Here is a 21,240-nt window from a genome sequence, read left to right as displayed (position 1 = left end):
ACATACCTTCGGGATTGCCTCTCTCAGTATGCCCCAAGAAGAGTATTATGCTCATGAAATAACAACTTCCTGGAGGTCCCTGGTCCAAGAGATATTTGGCTGTCCTCAACCAGGGCCAGGGCTTATTTGACGCTGGCCCCTACCTGATGGAACTCTCTGCTGGAGAACATCCAAACCCTGAAGGATTTGTTACCTTTCTGCAGGGCATAGGGCTGCCAAGCTCCAGTCCAGGTGGGGAATCCCCTGCCCAGGAGGTTCCCAACCTGCCAGCCCCCTACATCACTGACGTGATGACGTCACCGAGACGTTATGTCATCAAAATGGTGGCATCCATGCAGGGCCGCTCTAGGCGTTTGGGAGGGGAAACTCTATGGCTCTAGCCATTTAGGGGGGGAACTCTATGGCAACCCTAGCAGGGCATGTAAGGCAGAGATGTTCTGCCAGGCATTTGGTTGAGAATAGTGATGTTATGTAGTCTGGCATGTAGTCTGGCACTCTCATACCCTCCTTTCTCCACAAGCCCCTCCCCCCCCAGGAGACTGGTGAAATCTAAATTTTCCCACCATCTTGGAATAGATTTACTTTTGATGTATATATTATGTGTTTTACTGTAGGATTTCAACTTCTCGTTATTTATTATGTGTTCCTTTCTGTTGTAAGCCACCCTGAGCCCCACTTGCAGGGATCTTATGCTTGCAGACTGCAGCATAGCTGCTAGACTGCATGAACAGAGTTTGCTTCCCTGGATGGGAAGAGTCAGGGGGCGCCCGTTTTGGCGCGCAGAGAAAAAGGCGGGATCTGACAATCTAACTGTCAGATCTGCGCTCCTCATCGGCTTCTTCGTCTTGGCAGACAATTGGCTGAGGCTTTTCTTTTGTTTTTGGTTGGACGTCGGGTTTTGTTGGGGCAGTCGACTGGGCAGCAGCGGGTGAAGCGTTGGCTGGAGCATCGGCTGCAGTGCTGCGGGCTGGCGGCAGCATCAGAGGCAGTGGAGGACGTGGCATTGTCCTTCTTGTTGGCTGAGTCTGCCTAGGGTTTGGGGTCTGCTGGGGCAGGGGTTGTGGAGCCCAGGGGTTGGTCTTTCCCTTTTAATTTTTGAGGGTGTGGGCCTGTGGGGCAACCTGGGTTTTTTATTATTGCCCTTGGGGTTGGCAGGTGACCATTTTGGAGAGCCTCCCCCACCCATTTTCTCCTACTGGAGACATTGGTGTGCAGCAGAGGCTTTTGTGGCCATCTTGAGTTCCCTTTCTTCTTCCAGGGAGAAGCCATTTTAGAGTGGAGCTGCAGGAGGCCATTTTGTGGTCTTGTGCTTGCTATTTAGATGGCTGGTGGAAAAGGGTCAGGCAAGCCCAAAGGAAAAAAGCCAGCGCCTAAGGCGCCCAAGACTCCTGCGAAAAGGCCACCACCGCCGTTATCCTCCTCTGATGAGGAGGGTGATATGGTGGTTGATTCCAATATTGCTTGTAGATTGAGAGCATTGGAACAGGCAGCGGGCATCCTTTCTCCAGGTGCGGAGGATGGTGTGAGGCAATCTAAGAAGGGTAAGCAGGTGAGCATTCTCACCAGGCTGTCTATTCTTGAGGACAGGTCTGGTGGAGTCGTGCCTGGCAGGGACGCTGGCCTTTGCGGTCCGGATGTGGGTTTGATGGCGGCTGGAGCATCGGGGGTCGGTTTGCCATTGGTTCCTGCTGGATTCGGAGGTAGGTCGGGTGATAATTTACAGGCGGGGCCTGGGCAGGTTTGACCATGGGGAGCATGGGGGCCTGCTTCGGCGGCTGGGCAGGGCGCTTCCATGTCAAGCACGGGGGCGCCTGCCTCCTCTGCATTGGGCACGTTTCAGAATTGGGCTTGGCCATGTGGGCAAGGCGTTCCTAGTGTGTACCCGGACGCTGGGCATCCTGCCATGGCTGGTTCCTTTATGGAGGCACCCTCAACATATGGAATGGTGCCTTTTGCTGCTTTGCCATTTGGGGAGGTTGCCTTGCCACTGGGGGACCACTTGCTTCCCACTACTAGGGAAAAAATATTAAAAGGGGAGTACGTGGATATTTTTTTCTCTTCTCTTTTGGGAGGTTGAGAAAAAAGACAAGGAAGAATTGGATGAGAAAGAGAAGGAAAAACTGAAAAAACGGAAGGTGGACAGGACCTGGGCTAATTGGCTTCCTGGGTTCTGTATTTATGCCGGGGTGATTGCGAGGGCGCAGCCGTGGCGGGCAGCATCCCTGTTCCAGTATTTGGACATAATTTATAAAGGCTATATGGCCTTTAGTGGACCAGCCTGGTTACAATATGACCAGGAATTTAGGATGAAGTCTGCCCTGTATCCGTCCCTTCAGTGGGATCAGATCCATAAGCAGCTTTGGCTTCAGGTTATGTCCCTGGCTAGGCCTAATCTGGGTGATTGCTCTGATAGTGGTCACTTGGTGAGTAGGTCATCCACATCTGCTGCTGGTTCATCAGGCTCTCCCCGCGGTGCAGCGGGGCAGGCGGTTCAACCACGCATACTCTGCTGGGAATTTGGATCCCTTGAGGTATGTAATAGGAAGGCGTGGCAGTTCAAGCACGAGTGCCCCATGTGTGGTGGTTCCCTCTCATCTGACAACTGCCATAGAGCCCATGTGCGTAAAAATACGAAGAAGCCTGGCGGGAATGGAGGTGCCTTTCCAGCTAAGAAAGGGGCCCAGCCCGATAAGGGTGGGACCTCTTGAGCAGTTGCTGTCGAGGTACCCTCGAAGGGTTGATAGTTTGTATTTGTTAGAAGGTTTTAAAGTTGGGTTTAGGATCCCTTTTCAGGGTCCTCGAGTTCCGTTTATGTCAGGAAACCTTAAGTCAGTTCAGGGCTTGGAGCAGGTCGTTAGGGACAAGATTGCAAAAGAGCTGGCTGAGGGAAGGATACTGGGTCCTTTTTCACATCCTCCAGTGAGTACTCTTAGGGTCTCACCTTTGGGTGTGGTGCCTAAAAAGGCGCCTGGTGAATTTCATTTGATTCACCATTTGTCTTTTCCTAAGGGAAAGTCCATGAATGATGGGATCCCAGAGCACTTTGCTCTGTTAGGTACACCAGCTTTGACCAGGCTATTGCCGTGGTGAGGCGTTGCGGGGTGGGGGCAGAATTGGCAAAATGCGACATTAAGTCTGCGTTTCACCTTTTACCTGTCCATCCCAATGATTTTGAACTTCTAGGGTTTTCTTTTGAGGGTCAATTTTACACGGATAGAGCATTGCCAATGGGCTGCTCTGTGTCATGTTCGGCTTTCGAGCATTTCAGCACATTTTTGGAATGGGCTGTGCGGGAGAAAGTGAGTTTGCAGGATGTCGTTCATTATTTGGATGACCACCTTTTTGTGGGTCCCAAGGGGACTGGGCGTTGTGGGCAGTTGCTGTCTGGCTTTGTTGAGCTGGCGGTGGAGCTTGGTGTTCCTTTAGCGCCTGAGAAAACTGAAGGTCCGACCCAGAGGTTGACCTTTTGGGGGATTGAGATTGACACTATTGCGCAGTTATCTAGGGTGCCTCTTCAGAAAATAGTGGAGCTGAAGGCTAGGATTTCCCTCCTGCTTTGGTTCACATTGTGATTTTGGACCAGTCACAGACTTTCAGCCTAACTTATCTCACAGGGTTGTTTGTGCAGATCAAAAGGGGAAGAGGAGAATGATGTAAGCTGCTTTGGTCCACACTGTGGAAAAAGAATGCACTTTTCCTAGGTAGAGTCTGCAGGGAGGGGGGAGGAGATGGAAAGCTGAAGACAGATAAATTCCCCCACGGAAACGGCTGCCTTGAGTGGGTGGGAAGACACCACGGTTGGGGGGGGGAGTGAATGCCTCCACTTGGATGAGTGGGTGGGAAGACAGCAAGGGGGGCAACTCACCCACAGCCTCTTTCTAGAGCGCATTGTATTTCCCCTCACAATGGGTCTTATTCCTAGTATAAACATATTTATGAAGCAATTCTTACATCTATTGAATATCCTTACCTGATTATTTGCAAGGTACAAATAATTCAGATTTTCCAGTTGCTCAAATGCTTCTTCTGGAAGTCCTAAAAATAACAGGAATATTTTGACAATCAGATAGCATTGCCAGCCTCCAGGTGGGGCCTGGATATCTCCCACTTTTACAACTGATCTCCTGCTGGCAGAGGTCAGCTTCCCTGGAGAAAATGTCTGCTTATTGAAGGATGGACTCTATGGCATTGTATCATCCTGAGGCCCCTCCCATTCCCAAACCCCACCTTCTCCCAGATCCACCCCCAGAGTCTCCAGGTATTTTCCAACACAAACCTGGCAAGCCTATAATCAGAAGTTCAGTTGACAAAGAGGGTTTTTTGGCTCCTGAAAGATTTCTATGTTAATATTTTTTTCTCAGAAACACCTAGATAGTCCATATTTCTATTTTGTAACAGTCTCTTAAATTTTGTGACTTCAAAACTTGTTATTGCATTTTCCAGGAAATATTGCATAAAAAGTATAAATGTTTTAAACTAACTACAATATCAGATTATTATTTTCCTCACAAAAGTTGGTTTTAAGAGAGCTACTTAAGCAGGCCAGAGGAGCTTGTGTAGGTCCAGTGGAATATTTTATACCTGTAGTTGATAGGGTTGCCAAGTCCAATTCAAGAAATATCTGGGGACTTTGGGGGTGGAGCCAGGAACAAGGGTGTGACAAGCATAATTGAATTCCAAGGGAGTTCTGGCCATCATGTTTAAAGGGACAGCACACCTTTTTAAATGTCTTCCTTCCATAGGAAATCATGAAGAATAGGGGCACCTTCTTTTGGGGCTCATAGAATTGGACCCCCTGGTCCAATCGTTTTGAAACTTGGGGGATACTTTGGGGAGAAGCACTAGATACTATACTGAAAATTAGGTGCCTCTACCTCAAAAAACAGCTCCCCCAAAGCCCCCAAAACCTCCAGATCAATTTCCCATTATACCCTATGAGAATCGATCTCCACATAGGAAATAATGCTCAGCAGGCGTTTCCCTCCCCCCACCACCCCCCGCCGTTTCTGGCGACTCTGAAGCAAGGGAGTGGCCTCTCTACTCACGAGTTGCTGCCAACTTCTTCCAAGTAACACAGACACACCATCCCAAGAGGAAGCCTTTCAATCACAGTCGGAAGCCTCTGCCAGTGGAAAGGCACATGGTCCTCTGGGGGAGGGGCTTCCCCCTGCTGGCCAGCTGACTGGGGGCGGGAAGGAGCCTGGGGAAGCAGAAGAACTCCCGCTGGGGCCTAGGGATTGGCAAGCCTAGTAGTTGATGAGGTTGGTGAACAGCAGACCCCAGTGAAAGGTCCCAAACTGCTTTTGCACATTTCCCTGGTTTAGAAGTGGTTTACCATGTAAGGTTGCCAACTCTGTTGGAAATATGAATCTGTTTTGTATGTCCTTTTCAATGTTCTAAAGTTCCAGTCATTATAGGGTTAACACTGTGCCTGATTTCCTATTGTCTGCATGACCTGGGAAGAAGATACTGACTGCTGTCAATCAAGGTCTAGAAGTGGGAAAACCTGTTTTGTCTGTTTGGTCAGTTAGTCGGGTGACTTCCTTTGTTCAGGCAGAGAGGTCAAGAAGAAGGAGGAAGTAGCCATTAAGCACATGATCTTCTAGTGTGAGGATGTAGTTCTATAGTGTTTGTTATTTTCACATCCCAATACCCTTTCCCTGTAGAAATAAATATGTTTTTGCTTTTTCATGTTAAAAGCCTCTCAATGATTATTTGATCCAGTGATCCATCGCACTGTTTGAGATAAAGAAATAGATTTTCAAACAGAATTCCCTAACAAATCCAGGTCAGAAAATTCCAGGAGATTTGGAAGTGGAGCCTCTGGAGGGTGTAACGTACTGAGACAGGAGACGTTGGTAGGGCAACATGCTTTAATGGAGGCACGTTACAAGAGCGAGAACACGCGGGCCGGGTCCCGCTTATATACAACTCCCGGAACCTCCTTCCAGACAGGCCAGTCCAATCCTGGCCTGTTGAACTTCCCGCCACAGTTGGTGATTGGCGGGGTGTTCGCGCCCTGCGCTGAGCCGCCTGGGGACAGCCCGGTCGCTCCGCGCAGGGCCGCGCTGGCTAGTTTTATGTCCTTGCGTTATGTCCTTGTATCGTTATCTCGATACACTACAGAGGGTAGGATTTGGAGAGGGGAGGGACTACAATCAGGTATAATGCTATAGAGTCCACCCTCCAAAGCAGCCATGGTCTCCAAGGGAACTCAACTCTTTAGCCTAGAGATCAGTTGTAATTCCAAGAGCTTTTCCATTTCCACCTAGAAGCTGGCAGACCTACAAGTGGCTTGGGGGTACTATTTGAGGAACACAAGCCCAAAGCCCTCTTTTGACTTGCAGAACTAGTTGTACAGAGTCTTTGGATTCTAACCATCATGCCTTATTAGAAGTGGCATTAAAGTGAAAATTAACAGTTAAGAGCCAGTTTACTAATTGGAAGAACCAGCCTTCAGTTAGGGATCATCAGTGAAGGTAGGATAGGATGAACAGGCTGTTGCAAAATGCATGCATCTGAGGCTAATATTTGTGTCAGTGTCCTTAATAAGGATACCATTATACCGTAAGGATACCAAGGGTGACATTATAGTCTAGGCTTGCACTATCTGATAAAACTAGTCTAAAAAAACTATACAATATAAAAATCAGGGAACAATGGTTTTAAAATAAATTTTACTTTAAGCAAGCTTAAAGAGGCTATCAAATGACGTTCTTTTCTCATTGCATATACTATAGAAACTGGACAATATAAATAGTAGCTGAAATGGGAAGACAATGGATCACTTGGTAGAACACCCTGTTCCAAGGCATATTGTCAGTATTGTATTAAAGCATACAATATTCTTTCAGAAAACCATAGCCTCTATAGGTGGTTTATTCCATTGTTGGACTCCTCATAGAAAGTATTTTCTAAAAAGTTCCATTATGAACTTTATAAGACTGGGTGATGTAATTGTAGCCAGCCTCCAGGTGGGGCCTGGAGATCTTCCACTGTTACAACTGATCTCCTGCTGGCTAATATATGAGTTGGGGATCTGATATATGAGTCCATTGTCCTGGAGAAACGCTTATTTACATTTATCAGTGTTCTGCTAGTATGTTTGAAAATAAATATTACAAAAATGTCATAAGACTCCCAATACTTTCTTTTCCAAAGGAAACCAATCCCAGTAGTTATTCAATGGAACTTCATGGTGTTTGAAGACATGGGCAGAGTGTAATATTGTTTGCAAAAATATCAATATTGTTCCATCAGCAAAAAATGCTAATATGTATTTTTGTGTATTTTCCTCCTTGTCTTCCATTAATGAATTCCACATTCACTCAGCCTCATGGATGTGGGAGCAAAACTGCTTCTGCTTTCTCAGCTCCTGATAGGGTTGCCAATTCCCAGCTGGGGGCAGGGGATCCCCTGGCTTGGAGGCCCTCCCCCTGCTTCAGGATAATCAAAAAGCAGAGTGGGATTGAATGTCAGCTGGGCACTCTGTTATACCATATGGAGACTGGTCCCCATAGGGTATAATTGTCAAGTCTGTCTATAACTCTGGCTCAAGCACAGAGCATGCTGGGTAGAACCAAAGTATAACCAAATGCTGCTAGCTTACTCCCTCTTCCTTCCCCCCTCCTTTGTAGAGCTCATCCTGCTTTGAAATGGTAATGTGTGAAAGTCTTATCTGTGCCTTCTCAGCCCAGGCTTGGGGGAGAGGAAGGAGCCTGAGAGCATCAAGGCCATACTGGCCTCTAATCAACATGAGAATGTATTTGTAACATCTATGTGTGAATGTCCTCTGCACCATTACCCCCCCATAGGAATCCTTTTGAAGTATGCCTTATATGCAATGTATATACTGTATGGTCTTTAGTCTTTTCAAGACCTGGCTTAGGCCACAAGTAACCAGTATCAATAAAATAGAGTCTTTGTATCCACACCGACTCAATCATTGAATCTGCAGACTTGACAATAATGGAGAATCAATCAATGGCTAACTGGGAGGGGGCTGTTTTTTGAGGTAGAGGCATCAAATTTTCAGCATAGCATCTGGTGCTTCTAAAAAAAACCCCATGTTTCAAAAAGATTGAACCAGGATGTCCAATTCTATGAGCCCCCAAAGAAGGTTTCCGTATTCTCTATTATGTCCAATGGAAGGAAGGCAATTAAAAGGAGCACACTCCCTTTAAATGTGATGGCCAGAACTCCCTTCAGAGTTTAATTGTGCTTGTTATACCCTTGCTCCTGGCTTCACCCTCAAAGTCTGCAGATATTTCCTGAGTTGGACCTGACAATCCTTGCTCCTAGCCTTCATACATTCAGCCAAAGGCCAGCATTAAGCCTATATATGCATAACTGTATGTGCTTTGTAGGGAAGCTAGGAGATTAAAAAAAATAAGGCCAAGGCTGATTGTGCAAAATCAGGTAAAATTATATTTTATTAGTTTAAAATTCTCTATGCATTTTGCCAGCATTTGTCAGGGGAATCTGTTTGTCTTGCATAAAAAGTACAAGAATATTGACCAGGCCCTCTTTATTGAAGAACTGCTGCAAGACAAACAGATTCCCCTGACAAAGCCTGCTGGCAAAATTAAACTATGTAATAAAATACAATTTTACCTGATTTTGCACCATTGGCCTTATTTTCTTTTAATCTCTTGTGACTGGTGTGGCTCTTTTATTTCCTTCTTTGTAGGGAACTGCCTGGAAATTCTTTCATCCAAATTTTGCCTCATATTTTGGAATTTCAGATTACCTTTTATTTTCCCAGAGTAGAATTGATACATTTAGAATTGTCCTTTGTTCTGTTTTTGATTTCCGGATTTTTTGACAGAATGTTGCAGTTGCATGGTTTGCTCCAGAGTCCATGTTCTTCTGCTCCTTCATTGTACCCTCCACACACACTATCAATGTGCATGTGAGCATCAATTAAATACCTCCCAAAAAATCTTGATATAAGTATGGCCATACTAAGATTCCTTTTGTGTAATGTTTCCCACAGCACAAGAGCACATTGTAAATAATATGCTTAAATTCTAAAATTAGTTTTAAATATCCTCTTCATTAAATAAGAATTTAGGGCAGATTGAATCAGCATAATTATAAAAGTGTGGAATTGGGAGAGCATCTTCTTTTTCCTAGTTCACAGAGCTCTCTCTGTGAAAACCTGATCCCCGCACAGATGTAGGATTTATTCTAACCTTCAAATCAACGTGTGTAGGTCAGGAGCAGTAAACAACCCTGCTTCCCCCTTCCTTGACCATATGCTTTTGCCTAAAAGAAGTTCATCCTTGTCAGCTTTTATCTGCACTCTGATGCTTTTCTGGAATTTCCCAGTTTACCTTTGGAAGTGAGTCTGTTGTTTTGTAAGTTGAGCGTTTCAAGATTGTAAAGACGTGCAAGCTCTTCTGGAAAAATTTCTTCTATCTGGTTGTTCTGGAAGAAGAGAGAAGATTGATCATCAGCTAAAGCCTTTAAGGTGACCCAATTAAAACAGAAAGGCACTTCCAAGAATCTTCACCTTGCTCTGAATGACAAGAATGCTTATCTCTTGAGTGAGCTTGTAGGGCACAGTGTTCAGTTTCCTGCCCTACTGATCTTGTATAGGATGCTGCAACAGCTGCTTTGGGGGCAAAAGCCTTTGCTTGTACTGCAATAAATAGAGAACCCAAGATAGAATTAGGCAAGGCCACATGGGCTGGGATCAAAAGAGCTACTGTAAATGCACTCAAATGTTGGGACATGCCCAGTAGAACTTCATACATTGTCCACCCCTTTCAAATAGCAGTCACTCGTGTCCTATCACAAATTAAAGAGTTTTGCCATAGGGGGGGTGTTATTTTTGTGTCCCTTAGGGTCAGACAAGTTGTGATGTTTGTAACATGGTCAATATGGAAACTTGCAGCCATGCAAGTTCCCCATGTTTAGTAGCATGACAGGTCACCAATCCTGATCAGGACTGCAGCAGAGGAAGAGGGATTTCCCCTGTGCCATTTTCCCAAATGTTATTTGCTATATTAGAGGCCTGCATATGGAACCGGCATGCAGTTGCCTGATGGGGAAAATAATCTCCAGGCTATTTGACTCCAGAAAGTGGTGGCGGTGAGGAGGCAGGAGCCCATCATCCCCCTGTGCTTCAGTTCTGATCCAAATTGGGCCCTATGGTACTTTTACATGGAATTGCCCTTGGGACTCATGGCTGCAGTTTGGCTACCAGTTCCTATTGGGAATTTGTGTAAAATATCTCATTTAGTTTGGCCCTTAGCAGGGCTTTTTTTTTGAGCAGGAACACAGTTCTTGACATCAGAGAGTGTGGCCTAATAAGCAAATGAGTTCCTGCTGGGCTTTTTCTACAAGAAAAGCCCTGGTCCTTAGACATATAAACTAGTTGTGTAGTTCTTTGGGCCCAGGCCATAATGGACTTCAAAGAGTTTTAAAGTAAGAAAATTTTTGTAAAAATACAGATTTCTATCTCTGTATTTATCATCATTCAATTTTGGTAGGAACAGTACAATGCACCAAAAGGATCTTAGCTTGCACTGCTCTTTACACACGGTGTTTCTTAAGGAAAATTTAGAAGTGTACAGGGGTGAATGGTGAATTTTGATGCTGGTGTTCCTATAGTGGAGCTGCTTGCATGTTAACTGAGTAGTGCTCTTGGTCAACATGTGATATTATTGAATAAATCACTAGGACAGAAAGAAGCAATTAACTATATTCATGTAGGGTATTTATTGATGTTAATTCTGAGAGATAACTTTTAGAAGCTGGGACAACATCAGCAGGATCCCTGCCAGGACCAGGATATAAGCTGAGACATTTTAAGGATCACAGCAGCACAAGAAAAAAACATTATATGTGTGGTGTCATGGTACATCAGCTATCTATGTACCTTCCTTCCTTCTTTGACTACTGAGTCAAAACTCCATGTATCTGATTTAGAACCGCACATCTTGTACAGAACACTTTTTCTTCCACAAAAAATAATCAGTGATGAACATTTTATATAATGCTTTCCCCTTAAGCAATCTTGAGAAGCTTGCCATAGACGATGCATTGCACAAAAATCACTAAATCATTGGCTGCTACTAGGCAACAGTGGACTCCCACAGGTAATTTTCATTTGTGTTTTGTTTCATGTTACCTGCAAGGAAAGGTGGCTGGTCAGTTCTGGTATATCAATGGGAAATTCTTTCAGAGAAAAGCCTCCACAATCTACAATTCCTTCCTGAAAGCAGCTACATTTTTTAGGGCAGGCTGGAGTCAAGGAATTGTGCTCAGGGTTGAGCATTTCAGATGAATTTTCTGGAAAATCTTTGCTATCTTCATCCTTCTGATCTTGAATCCTGATAGAGCCAAGTGCCAACAGCCACAATACAGGAAACAGGATGATGAACTTTTGGTACATTTCCACTGAAATCAAGGGAAAATGCCATGAGTTGGGGATCATATGCTTTTTCACTGTAAAAGCTGACACTACCCCCACAATAGTACAACATTAATATAGAAGGTTTTTGTTTTGTTTATTAAAAGTAGATGGTCTCCTTTGCTCTCAGGCTTTAAATAGCATGGTGCTTTAATCTCTCACCAGTGAAGAAACAGGTAACCAGATGCAAAACAGGACTTTACTTCTCTAGTAGTTGTATAGAAAGGGGATTTGGCACATGTAGCTTTTTCTAACTTTGAAGCACTGCAATATGGCAAGAAGTGCCCTCTTTTGCACCATTTATTAAGCAAAAAATATATATGGCCCACCTTTCCTATACAGCCCAATGCAGCTTAAAGACATGTCCAGAGGCCACAGAATTCAATTAAAATGATGTAAATGTCAACAAACATTTGCAAGGAAAAAAAAACAATCTTACTAGCTGTCATCTGTATGCTAACAGAGGGACTGTATGACTGTGAGACAGACCGTTGAGGCACTGAAGGAAAGATATATTTTCAAATGGATGTTAATGCATTTATGAGTTCATGCATTTATCAAACTGGGAAAGTGACTGGCCCAATATCACTCAGCAAACAATTAGTATCAGTGAAATCTGAATATTAGGCTGGTACTCTGGTAACTGTGTTTGAAATGATTTTTAATGATGTTATTGTATTTCTATTTTTAACTTTATTTTAACTGTTCTTAGCCACCCTGAGCCTGTTAGGGGAGGGCGGAATATAAATATAATAAATAAATACCTTTTTTGAGCAGGAATGCACAGGAATGCAGTTCCGCCTGGCTTGGCCAGGATTCCAGCTCAAAAAAAGGTCTCTGGCGGAAGGCACTAGGCAGCCACATGCTCCATCCTCTCTCTGCTACCTCCAGCCTTCAGTTGGCTTGCAAAGAGAGCACCCCCTCCTGGGAGAAGCTGGGCCTGCTGCTACCCACTCTGCTACACGTGGCTCTGTCTCTGGCTGTGTTGGTGGCGGGGGCAAAACAAGGTCTCTTGTTGGGCTGTGTGAGAATACACATCCATGAAATGCAGCTGATGGCACTGTAGTGTTCTGTTTCAATATGCAGAAAGTAACCTATTGAACAGGTGATGCCACTTCCATAGACATCAGGGGGTGTGGCCTAATATGTAAATGAGTTCCTGCTGGGCTTTTTCTACAAAAATTCCCTGAAATAAATAATAAATACTTAATAAGAAGTCAGTCCCATAGAAATCAGTATACTTCATAGCGGGATGAGTACCATTTTATATTTTCAAATAAATTATTATTAAAATATTAATGTTGTAATTCACCCCAAATCATGCAGTCAGCACATGGCAGAGCAAGGCAGTTAATTCTTGAAGTCAACACATCACAAGAGTTTTCTCCAAAGAGCAATGCAAGGTTTTAGGCTGGCTTCAGCTTTGAAAACCACATTGAAGCTGCTTCTTGTTCTATAGTCCAATTTCTATCATCAGACTTTGAGTGAATTCCCTTCCAAGGACTGCAACATCGACATGCTGCATATCTGTGGTAGAGCATGGATCCTATTTTTTTTTATAACTGATTGTTATAAAGTTCTAAATGTTCATATTTCTGTGTCTGAGAAAGACACTGCAAAGTAGAATAATCTCCAGTGACAGTAAATGTACTTTGTTGTAATAAAAATTGTATGACTGAAGTAAAGATTAACATGGGGATAGATTTTTGTTCTGAGTTCTGTCTGTTCGTTTTTATTTTTTTGCTATGTAAGAAGACTCATATGGTACTGACATCAGTTTGCCTTTTCCTGCTTCAGAGTCTTTGAATTGTGCTCTGGTGCCACACGTTAGGATTCAGAAACATCTGCTTGCTTAAACCAAACAAGCAGAAGTTTTTGATTTTGTTTTCAGTTCAAAAGAAGATCTTAAGTTTGGTGTGTGTTTTTAAATCCTAGCTCTCACATAAAATGCCTCTTCCAAAGGCTGTTGTCTCACATTGTCCTCACCTCAAGTCTATTCAAAGACCCCACTGCTTTTTGGCTGTGATCCTGAAACACCCAACCAAGCTGGAGACAGGTATAAAAGATTTCTCCTGTTTAAATAGCAACCATATTCTGTTTTTTGTTTCAGTGTCCAAAGCAAGCAGCCTCTATCAAGCCCTGAATCCCCAGTACCATGACAACATTTTAGAGCTCTGCTTAGCAGATCTGGAGTCTTCAAGAGTTACTAGAAACATATACACTCAGTAAAAACAATTAGACATGCACAAGCTATAGTTAATTTATTATTCCAATGACTACAGCATTCTGTATTTCAAGAGAGTAAAATACAATCTATTATTTCTGTGCAGCATAAGCAGGTTATGCATTTTTGTGTGTGCATAATGAGTTTTCAAACTGCCACAGTTAAAATCAAAGCAGCTGTTCACTGTCCTCCAACTATCATTCTGTTAGAGAATAAAACTACTGAAACAAACTCACCTCTGCTTAGATGATAGAGATGAAAATATCTGGAGAAAAATGTTTCCCTTGTCCCCCCCCCCCCCCCCAAGTTCCCTTGTCTCATGCCATGTCAATTACACACTCCAAGCACCAAACACTTTCCCAAGTCAGATCCTTTCCAGATGTGATCAGCAGAACCAGAAGGGGGGGGGAGCGAGAAATAGGCAACTCTCTCTCCCAAAGAGAATTTCCTGTCCTTTCCTATGTGGAGAGGAATTTTCCAAAGTCACCATATGGGAAAGTGTAACTGTACAGAGTGGAATAGATAGGGGGAAGGGGAGGGGGAACAGAGAGAGAGAGAAAGAGAGAGAGAGATGTAGTATGAAGTTAATAGCCTGGACAACTACTTTCCAGTAATTTTGATCAGTATAGTCAATGAGAACAAGGAATATGAGAGAAAGAACAGTAACTGACACTAGGCTGACAACAATGTGCTAATAGTCCTCCCACTTTTCTTTCTTTCTTTCTTTCTTTCTTTCTTTCTTTCTTTCTTTCTTTCTTTCTTTCCTTCCTTTTCTCTCTCACAAATTCCTGGACCCAAACTTTAGTTTTTACCTTCCTACATGGTTTGCTTGGCTTGTCTGTACTCCCACCTCTTCCCAGGCCTTTTCAGCCCACCAACAGTTCTTTATGACACTCCAGAAAAAGCCTATAAAACTTCAGGAAAGTTGAAGAGATAAAAATCCCTCCCTCCTCCTTGAGTATTTTTGTTGATGCCATGGTCAGTAACATATATACCATCTTCATTCCCTTTTCCAGACAAGAACTAAACTTCTCCTGGGAAACTTTACTAGCTCTTGTCAGAGTATCATTTTCTAACATAGTAAAAAGGAGACTTTAAAAAAATAGGAGGGAATTACTTTGGTAAGAATGGCATGCACTAAAATAAGCCAAAGATTGCATAAATGACCAGGTACCTGTCAGAAATATGCAGGAGACCTCTTCCTTGGTGTACTTGCTGGTCATCAAAAACTCTCCAAGTGCTTCTCAATTCCACTTGAACATGTGAATCTAAAGTGCTGTTCTTTCCTCCTTTCCCTGCACCCCATCTTGGCTTCCTTTCATTGGAACACAGCCACCTTTGGACCATGAGCTATTCCCAGAAGCCAATGAGGGAAGTGTGCATTTGCACTGAACAAATTGGCCGCTTTATGTAAAATGATTCAGATCTTAGGTTTTGTTCTGCAGTCCCCACCCTCAGCCTCTACAGTCTGCACTCTGTGACCCCAAGGACCACACACAACAAAGCTATAAGAAAACAATTTTTTGTCTGTCCCTGAAAAGTGCTGTGATTTCAGAGGATGACAGAACTTTTTTTATTATTATTTCCAATGTGTTTGCTCTAGGAAAAAAAAAAAAGATGGGTTATGGGAAAGGACAGAAGACTGGAGTCAAATGTAAAACCTGCATATACCTTTTATGTTTAATTTTAAGAGCATGTTTCAAAGAAGATATTGGATTTATATCCCGCCCTCCACTCCGAAGAGTCTCAGAGCGGCTCACAATCTCTTTTACCTTCCTCCCCTACAACAGACACCCTGTGAGGTGGGTGGGGCTGGAGAGGGCTCTCACAGCAGCTGCCCTTTCAAGGACAACCTCTGCCAGAGCTATGGCTGACCCAAGGCCATGCTAGCAGGTGCAAGCGGAGGAGTGGGGAATCAAACCCGGTTCTCCCAGATAAGAGTCCACACACTTAACCACTACACCAAACTGGCTCTCCAGGAGGAGACAAGACATGGAAACAGTGCTCTTAGTAATTGGTCTTCCCTTTTAAAAGTGTTCTCAAGCTTCTTGAACCCAAGCACTCCTTATTCAAACTCTTCTGCTTCTCTGCTGTCAACCTAGTAACAACCATCTGTGGGATGGAGATAGCTTGTGGGCCCAGGGGCTTACAGCAGAGTGAAGGCACAGAATGAAGCAACCAGACAACAGGTGCCTGGGAAATAAAAGGCCCACAGCTTTATTGATTGCTGCCACCTGGACCTTGGCCCTGATTTTTTTCACAAGTTTTCCCACCCACCCTTCCTGCACTTGGGTTGTTATGAGTCTTGTTACTGTTTACAGTTGTCTTTTACTGTCACAGCTTGGGTGGAGCATTGGTGGAGCATGGGGATGGATACTGCATCAGGCAACCCACCTGCCTGCCTGTCAAGAGTCACTCTATTTTGTTCTTCTTGTCATATGTATCCAGTATACAATGCTTTGCTTGTGTTAGTATGTTACCTTTGATGTAACCCATTGCTTGCTGTTTATCTGGAAGGAGGATGGTATGTCTGGGAGCTAGTTAGCTGCTATGCAACCAAAGCCAAGGGATGGAGGGGATGCGACCCAGGAACTGATAACGATACCTGTGGTGATGAGAACTAGTAGAAGTCCTACGCAAAACCCCCGCTTTAGCTTGGCGTGTTTTGGCTTGAATTATAACGGTTAGGGCAAAGGTTTATAAGCTGGAGGGACTGGTGGGAAGGTCAGTTCCGATAATGCATGTGTATGCCCATGAAGCTGGAATAAAGATCTTGAACTTCAGTTGTCTTTTTCTTGACTCTGGGTCTGACACTGCCCACCCAATGAACCTGACACTCCCAACCCATGCATGCTAAATGTTGTGTGATTCCCTTGCAACCTGGTGGTGAAAGCCCCACAGCACTGACAGCCCCCAAGCTTGGCATGCTGCTGAATTGGCTCCACTCTGAGGCTCCTTTGTGGAGTACCAAAGCATGGGATGTGGGCACGCAGGCACTGCCCAAACCACCCAAGCAGTGACAATAAAAGACAACTGTAAACAGTGACAAGATTTGTAACAACCAAAGTTCAGGAAGGGTGGGTGGGAAAAACTATGAAAAATCAGGGCCATGATACAGGTGACAGTGATCTTAAATAAAGGCAGGGTAGGCAGGCAAGGCTCTTGGGTCTGCCTGCCACCCTGCTTCTCCTGATACGAGCCCCTACACGCAGTGTAGAAGTTCTCCCACAGCCTCTGAACCCACCCATTACTCTGGCCAGGCAGCCCAAAGAATGCTGACTGCATGGCCACTGCCTGCTGCCCCCCAGCCCACAAAGGATGTGATGGGTAAGTCTCAGTTGCATCATGTGACAGTTTTCAAATGTAGCCCACTGCTGTGCATAAGCAGCATTGGGCAAAATATTTACTAGGAAAGTTTGCCTTTTCCCCCTATTGCACTCTCACTATCAGCCTGATTCTCTTTCCCAAATCCATGTTATTACTCAACTACTTGAGAAGGCAAATTGTGGGAAGATAACAGCTAGCTTGCAACATCCAGCTAGCTTGCAACTAAATGTTTGCCTCTCACCTGTGTAGATACTTAAACCCTGGGCCTGGTTGTGGGATATAAGCCCTCAGGCCCAAGCAAAAGAACTCATACTCTGAGGGTCATAGCCAAAAGCCAGCAAGATCTGAGGTGGGGGAATCTGCTCTGCATTTAGATGCCTTCAACCCTCCCTTCTCCTGTTCAGCTATTTTTGTATTATCGTAGTTAATTTTTTGCTGCAAATGAAATTTTCTTGAACATGATGCAGACTTAGGAGGCACTGGGGATCAGGGTGGAGTTAATACCAGTCATTTCTGAGAATACAGCGAATATAAAAACCAGTGAATATAGGGCAGGGACAGTGGCTCAGTGGTAGAGCATCTGCTTGGTAAGCAGAAGGTCCCAGGTTCAATCCCTGGCATCTCCAAAAAGGGTCCACGCAAGTAGGCGTGAAAATCCTCAGCTTGAGACCCTGGAGAGCTGCTGCCAGTCTGAGAAGACAATACTGACTTTGATGGACCAAGGGTCTGATTCAGTATAAGGCAGCTTCATATGTTCATATAAAAACCAGTGTTTAATCAGATGTTCTTTTGCCTCAAAACTGTTTCAGTTCATCTTTTTGCCATTAAGCTTGCAGGGACTTGACTTCAGATGGCTGGCCTTCCTGTTCGAACTCTTCATGTTGCTAGTGCTGCAAACGCCAGCTTGCAGTTTATCTCCAAGGAACTGATGGCTCACTTCAAACACCAGCATTATGTGCACCCCTCTTATTTGAGCGGTGAGAACTTCCAAAGACTAGAACTTTCCCAGGCTGGTTCCCTTTGAAAGAGAGATCACTGGAAACTCATTGTGATTTTGTAGTACTTATTTTAAATATACCCAGGTGGAACACCAAGAAGAAGCACTAACAGGCTGATTCACTCAGCCTGGATGTTTCAAGATAGCAGCCATCTTCTTACAATTTGTTTTCCTACTCAAGTAGTTGAGTAAGGGCATGGATTTGGAAAACAGATTGTGGCTGACTGTGCAAAATATTTAATAGGACACTAGAAGAATGTCGCTAACAGGACAGCAGACCCCAGAGATCTCCACAAAGAAGAGAAGCAGGAATTACTCTCTCCAAAAATGTGAAGTGGCCATTAACAGGCAGTTTTTGATTAACTGCTCCAGCATAAATTTAAAAAGACACACAAAGGTAGTTTGAATAATTAAACAATGAGGACCCGAAGCCAAGATTTTAGCTTTTATTGCAGTTGATCTTTCTACTACTTTGCGAAGTATTACCAAACTGAGATGCAGTCAAAGTCTGACATCCCTATTACTTGAAGATATCACTTTCCAAAAGGATTATGAAGACTCCTCTTCAAAATTACATGAGGTAAAATAAGCCGCAGCAAGTGCCACATCTGTTTGCAAGTACTACCTAAATTGGTTCCATACTACACAGGATTTGTTTTTAGTGTGTCTTCCACATTTGGGAATCAAATTTGCTTCAGATTTATATAAAGTGCAAATGCGGGTATCAATAAGGGAAAACCAACTATCAGCCGCCACACATATTGAAAGAAGAAACCTGGACTCATCTTTTAACATTTTCTCTGTGAGATGAGGAAAACGCCATTGCTAAGTCAGTCCACAAGAATTTGTCAAGCTCATGTGGTAAGCTCTCGTGCTTTTTCTGCTGTAAAAATAGATACTGAGGATGGATAGAAAGCAGCTATGAAGTCAGTTTTTTTCATGAAAGGAGTACCTCACCTCAGGCTTCTTTAATGCTCCACTATCTTAAACCCAGCAGTAATTTTGAAAGAATGGGTTGCCATTAGCCAACTCTGCAATGATTAAGGTTGTAGTCCTATGCACACTTACTTGTAAGACCCATTCATATGATCTCTGAGGACACATGAATGGGGTGGCACTGCTCAATTCTTTGGCCTTCATTATTTCAGTTCTACTAAACACAAGTGTTTTCATTAGTTATAAAAGTCTGATGAGTGTACTTGCCCTTTGCAGATATGAAAGATGCCTGGAGCTTGGCATGAACTAATGGTGTAGTAGTCTATTTGTTTATTAATAAAATTAAATCAATTTCCCTAGGGCTGATTTATATTTGCATGTTCAGCATTTACTGACAGTGACATCAAGTTGACTACAGTATCAAGTAAGGTGACTTTCATCAGTTAGAACTTTCTCATGTTTCACCAATACCTCTTTACTCATAAATATCCTACAGGATACATGTTTTCAAGCACTTGTATGTCAACTTTGCAGTTCTAGGCATCCACCTTAGAAGTCAGGTGCAAAATGCTAGCAGAAGGTAAGAGGTGGTGATTTTGTCCAATCCAGTATTCTTAAAAGCAAACTTTCCATACTGTGGTGCATCTTGTTTAAAAAAGCCCTCCCCTTACCCTCAGATAGGAGTTTCAAGATAAGCAACACATTAGGCAGGGAGGGGAGGGGAGGGAAGGAAAGAACTGATGTGTCAACTTCTGCTGACAGTGAGATAATCAGCACCATGTTTAGCTCTTAATGGTCATAGTACTGAGCAGGGGTACCAAACTCATTTGTTACAAAGGTCAGATCTGACATAAATGTCACTTTGTTGGGCCGGGTCATGTGTGCCATAAAATGTAACATGAGGTATCAGATATAAACTTTCTGCAGATATAAACTTTATACGGATGCTGAATGGCAACACCAAGCTCAATTGGATTAGGTGTGATATGCAGAGGGGTAGAAGGCATGGGGATACCAGTATTGGTTAATAAGACAGGAAATCTAGGTCTCAATTTGGTACAGAGGAATCAGTCCAGGAGGTTGCAAATATATTGAAATAAGTCTGAAGAAGTCAAGAGTGACTCACAAAAGAACATCCCCTACCACAAATGTTGTTAAGTCTTTAAGGTGCTACTAGACCCTTGCTCTTTTCTACTGCTATTAGAAACCACAACATTCAAAAACCTTCCAGGACATTTAATCGCGGACCTAAGAGCAGCATTTCTCTTACAATGGAAATTCAAAGGGAGATTTGAAAGACTGCTGAATTGCAACTGATAAGGCAATGCATCCTCCTGGACTGAATTCTAGGTTTTTTCTCTCGTTACTATCATTTGGCATCTGAATCACTTCACTCTCTAAGATATAAGGGCAGATGGACTCACATTCTAGCTGTATCTGAAGAAATGAGCAGTGACTCATGGAAGCTCCTGCCCTGCCACAAATTTTATTATGGTGCTGCTGGATTCTTGTTCCCTTCCTCTAATAAAGAGTGCAAGCTGTGTTGTTAGGTTTCTTTCTAACCCCTAATCTGTAAGAAATTGAAAGAGGTCTCTCTCTGATTTTATCCCTCCTCTCTCTCTCTATGAAGAAGTGTGCAGACACACCAAAGATTATACCTGGAGTAAAACATTGTTGGTCTTAAACACAGGATTCTCTCTCCCTGGCTTGCTTTCTCTGGCTTTTTCCCTCCCTCCCTCCCTCCTCTTTCTCTCTCACTGTGTTTGCACACAGAAGCTTATACCTGGAATAAAATGTTGTTGGTCTTAAACATGGGACTCCATTTTTTCCTCTCTCTGGCTCATCCCCTGCCCCCCCCCCAAGAAGTGTGCAGGCACACATAACCTATACCTGGAATAAATTGTCGGTCTGCTGCCATGGGACACCATTTCTCTCTCTTTGGCTCTTCCCCTTCCCCTCCTGCCCCAGAGGAAGAGCCTCAGCCAACTGAGAAAAGGTTTTCTTTCTCTCCTCTGCAAAGCAGAAAATAGGAGAGAATGGGCAAGAGCAGCCATGCAAGAAACAGGAAGTAGGAAGCAGCAGACAACAAGTAACTCGGTGGGCCAGATGTAACCCACAGGCCATATGCCTGACACCCTGGTATTGACATTTAAAGCCTTACGCAGCCTGAGATCAGCATATCTATGGGACTGTCATTCCCCCCTCCCCATGTGCCCAGGAGAACCTTGTGCTCTGCTGACCAACACCTAGTGGTAGTCTCTGGCCCCAAAAATGTCTACTTAGCCTTGACCAGGTCAGGGTTTTTCCTGCCATGGTGGAACACACCCCCAGGTGAGA

General features: G+C 43.9%; 1 protein-coding gene across 4 annotated transcripts in view; it reads right to left on the bottom strand.

Moving 5' to 3' along the window:
• The window catches only part of PODN (podocan), an 83,107-nt gene extending 67,956 nt beyond the window's left edge, over nucleotides 1–15,151 (bottom strand). Inside the window, exons 1-4 of one of the 4 annotated variants that reach the window (XM_060231835.1) lie at nucleotides 14,840–15,151; nucleotides 11,138–11,406; nucleotides 9,336–9,429; nucleotides 3,971–4,035 (exon numbers count right to left, since the gene is read on the bottom strand). In XM_060231835.1, coding sequence (XP_060087818.1) covers nucleotides 3,971–4,035; nucleotides 9,336–9,429; nucleotides 11,138–11,406; nucleotides 14,840–14,990 — 579 coding nt within the window. In that variant the 5' untranslated portion in view covers nucleotides 14,991–15,151. Of the gene's footprint in view, nucleotides 1–3,970; nucleotides 4,036–9,335; nucleotides 9,430–11,137; nucleotides 11,407–13,879; nucleotides 14,123–14,817 lie in introns of those variants that run through there. The other 3 variants (XM_060231833.1, XM_060231837.1, XM_060231836.1) reach the window with 3 other exon arrangements.
• Between the last annotated feature and the right edge of the window lie 6,089 nt (nucleotides 15,152–21,240).

Source organism: Heteronotia binoei, chromosome 2 (genome assembly GCF_032191835.1).
Source record: "Heteronotia binoei isolate CCM8104 ecotype False Entrance Well chromosome 2, APGP_CSIRO_Hbin_v1, whole genome shotgun sequence".
In the NCBI taxonomy this organism is placed as follows: domain Eukaryota; kingdom Metazoa; phylum Chordata; class Lepidosauria; order Squamata; family Gekkonidae; genus Heteronotia; species Heteronotia binoei.
This window is presented reverse-complemented; position numbering and strand designations above follow the sequence as displayed.